The following is a 2,948-nucleotide window of genomic DNA, read 5'->3' on the forward strand; positions in this document are numbered from 1 at the left end:
AAGGAGCTCAATTCAAATGTAAAGAAAATCTGCTATTAGTGTCCTAAGTACTATCCTTATAGTATGAGGCTTTGCATGTATTTTTAACCATTTGCTGTAACACAGGTATTTGATGTGATGGAGCAGGTTTGCACATGGAATGCTATGATTTCTTCCAGCTTGTGCATGTGCCAAGCTTGTCGATTTCGGGTTCTAATTGTTTGAAGCAATGTCACATGAATTCGGACTTGCAGCTAAAATGAAGCATTATGGTTTTGTGGTTGATCCACTACAGGAAGCTTACGACTTCATAAAGAAGATGTCTTTCTTTTAAGCTGATGCTACTGTCTTGGGTGCTTGTAGACTTGGTGGAGCTATTGAATATGCTAAATTTGTAACAAACATTTTATGAAACAAAACACAAACACTCTATGAAACATCACAAACTATGAAATTAAAAGCTTTTATCCTCATCCCAGCAATGCAGTGGACTTGAATCCTGCAAATTTCAAAAATGAAGAATTAAAGTTAAAAAGCTTCAAAGATGAAGGAGGTAAAAAATTGATGGATATAAATTAAGGAGGTTACATACTAATGTCTTTTCTTTTGCTTTTTCATTCTCGTAAGAATTTTGTGTTCCAATTCTACATCCATCCTTGAAAACCATGCTGGATATTGAGTTGACAACATTATGTATATTATGGACAGTCCAATAACAAGTCCACAACCGTAACCCATGAGAACCGCCTGCCAACTTATTATTGCTGAATCTACTTCTTCTCCTTCATCTAGCCCAACTTGAGTTGTCACTTGTGGTACCCCTTCATCACCACCACAATCTTTTGAGAGTGGCAATCCACGTAACCCATCATTCCCTTGGTATGAACTATTCTCAAACGTATCAAATTGTTTTCCTTTGGGGATGCATCCGACAAGATAATTGTGAGATAGATTTAAGACTTCAAGTGATGTGAGGGATGCAAGTTGTTGTGGAATTTCTCCGCTGATTTTGTTGGATGAGAGATCCAATGATTCAATTACAGATAACTGGTGAAGTGATGCTGGTATAATACCTTCCAAGTGATTATGCGATAAGTTCAACGTGCGAAGCCCAATGAGATCTCCAATAATGCTTGGGATATGACCTTCAAATCTATTCCTTGAGAGATCGATAATTATTTCTGTAGTCAAAACTTGAGGAAGCTCAAGATCCAGTCCCTTTGTCGTCACTATAAAGGAATTTGTGTAATAAAATGAAGATATATCTGCTACATACTCTCGGGTTCCACTGCTCTCACTAATTATTTTCATGGCTTCAAAATACTCAAAAAGGCTCACTGGTAAATCTCCACTAAATCCATTGGATGAGAGATCTATGATTCAAATTTGAGCAAACTTGTAAGTCAATGAATCTTCTATAGGGCCAAAGAACTTATTTGATCTTAGTCTAAGAATCTTCAGATTTGGTAGGGCTCTAAACAATTTAGGAAATGTGTCATTCAACTCATTCTTACCTAAATCAAGAACTTCCAAACCCATGCAATTGATCAAAGATTGCGGAACTTTCCCCTCTAGCTTATTCCCGTCAAATTTAATGACTATAAGTTGATTTCCTATACTAAAAGTAGTATTAATTGTCCCGCTAAGATTATTGCTGCTTAAATCCAAAACCCAAAGTTCACTCATCTCACCCAAACATAGTGGTATTGTTCCCTCCAAATTATTGCTGCCCAAATCTAGCACTCGTAGTGTTTTCAGATTGCATATGGTTGAAGCGATCTGTCCACTGAGATTATTGTGCGAAAAGAGAAGATAGTATAGATCACGCTGGTTTAGGAGTGACTTTGGAATAGGACCTTGCAGCTGATTTTGTTTTAGAGAAACTCGACTCAATGTTTTAGACTTGAACTCCTGAATGTTTCCACTGAAATGGTTATCACTCAACTCTAACTGCCATAGTGAAGGGAGGGAGAATATCCATGATGGTATAGTCTCATTCAAGTGGTTTGATGACAAGAAGAGAATTTGTAGGTTTTGCATTCCGCTTACATTAAAAGGAATTGGACCTGTTAGGAAATTGGATGAAAAATCTAAGAATTCAAGTTGTGTCCAGATTCTGTTAAAGGATAAGAACTCAAGTTGGCCATCAAAGTTGTTATTTCCAAGATATAACTCCCTAAGATTTCCTCTATGTTGGTGAGATTCCATAGAGGTTTAGGAATAGAGCCTGAGAGATTACAAGAAGCTAATATCAATGTACGCAGTGAAGTTAGATGACCAAATGATTCAGGTATCCTACCAGTAGCATTCACACTATAGAGAAATAACACCTTGAGTGATGCACTGCTATTCCATTTGGTTGTGGGAAACTTTACAGTGAGCTGGGGATTGTCTGTATAAAAAAAATAAAATTTGGAGAATCTATGATAAATTTTACAAGTAAATGAGTGAGAATAAGTTTGCCAATTAAAATAATAAATCCAAAAACCATTTTTTCTTAAAATAAAAATAAAAATAAAATTAAATTTTCACTTCCGTTAGACCAAATGTGAGCTACCTTTGTAGCGATAATTATATCATCTCTACATTGGAAAGGTAAAAATTCACAAAAGTTTTAATTAGTTAGGATAAGTGTATTGTTTGGTGTACAGACATTGACAACAACATTTGAATTAAAAAAATCCATTTTCTTATCAAATAACAATATCATGCTCAATTAAGGTTACCATAATTAATTGGCTTTAAATGATGTGATGGTATAGTATCGACGAAATGTGTGAAAATGTGCGGGATGTTTTGTGTAACAAATTCTCAAAATGAAAGGCGTTTTAATCACGAATATTATGTCATTCATTAAGAAAGAATGATTATGGAACCTGTAATTTCCAAAAAAATTAAAGAATTAAGTAAAAAATATTTAAGGTAATAAACATTTGTAATTAAACCAATGAGAAAAATCTCAAGTCAAT

The 2,948-nt window shown here is 34.8% G+C and overlaps 2 protein-coding genes and 1 pseudogene across 2 annotated transcripts in view; 1 reads left to right on the plus strand and 2 right to left on the minus strand.

Moving 5' to 3' along the window:
- LOC125853235 (receptor-like protein Cf-9) overlaps window positions 1–2,948 on the minus strand; it is a 333,480-nt gene that overhangs the window by 285,091 nt on the left and 45,441 nt on the right. The window lies entirely within an intron of this gene.
- The window catches only part of LOC125859768 (putative pentatricopeptide repeat-containing protein At1g10330), a 157,580-nt pseudogene that overhangs the window by 137,819 nt on the left and 16,813 nt on the right, over window positions 1–2,948 (plus strand).
- Window positions 571–2,187, minus strand: LOC125859802 (receptor-like protein Cf-9 homolog). The gene is made up of 2 exons (XM_049539634.1): window positions 1,494–2,187; window positions 571–1,352 (listed from the first exon to the last, which is right to left on the minus strand). Exons 1-2 carry the CDS (start codon window positions 2,185–2,187, stop codon window positions 571–573), a joined length of 1,476 nt encoding a protein of 491 aa, XP_049395591.1.

This window comes from Solanum stenotomum, chromosome 1 (genome assembly GCF_019186545.1).
Source record: "Solanum stenotomum isolate F172 chromosome 1, ASM1918654v1, whole genome shotgun sequence".
NCBI classification, from domain to species: Eukaryota; Viridiplantae; Streptophyta; class Magnoliopsida; order Solanales; family Solanaceae; genus Solanum; species Solanum stenotomum.

What these genes read in the sequence shown, in the direction of transcription:
- LOC125859802 (XM_049539634.1), bottom strand. Translation starts at nt 2,187, where the DNA reads ATGGAATCTCACCAACATAGAGGAAATCTTAGGGAGTTATATCTTGGA. An exon ending in TTTGGAAGTTCTTGATTTAG is followed by an intron (nt 1,353 to 1,493) that starts GTAAGAATGAGT and finishes TTTGAATCATAG; the next exon opens with ATCTCTCATCCAATGGATTT.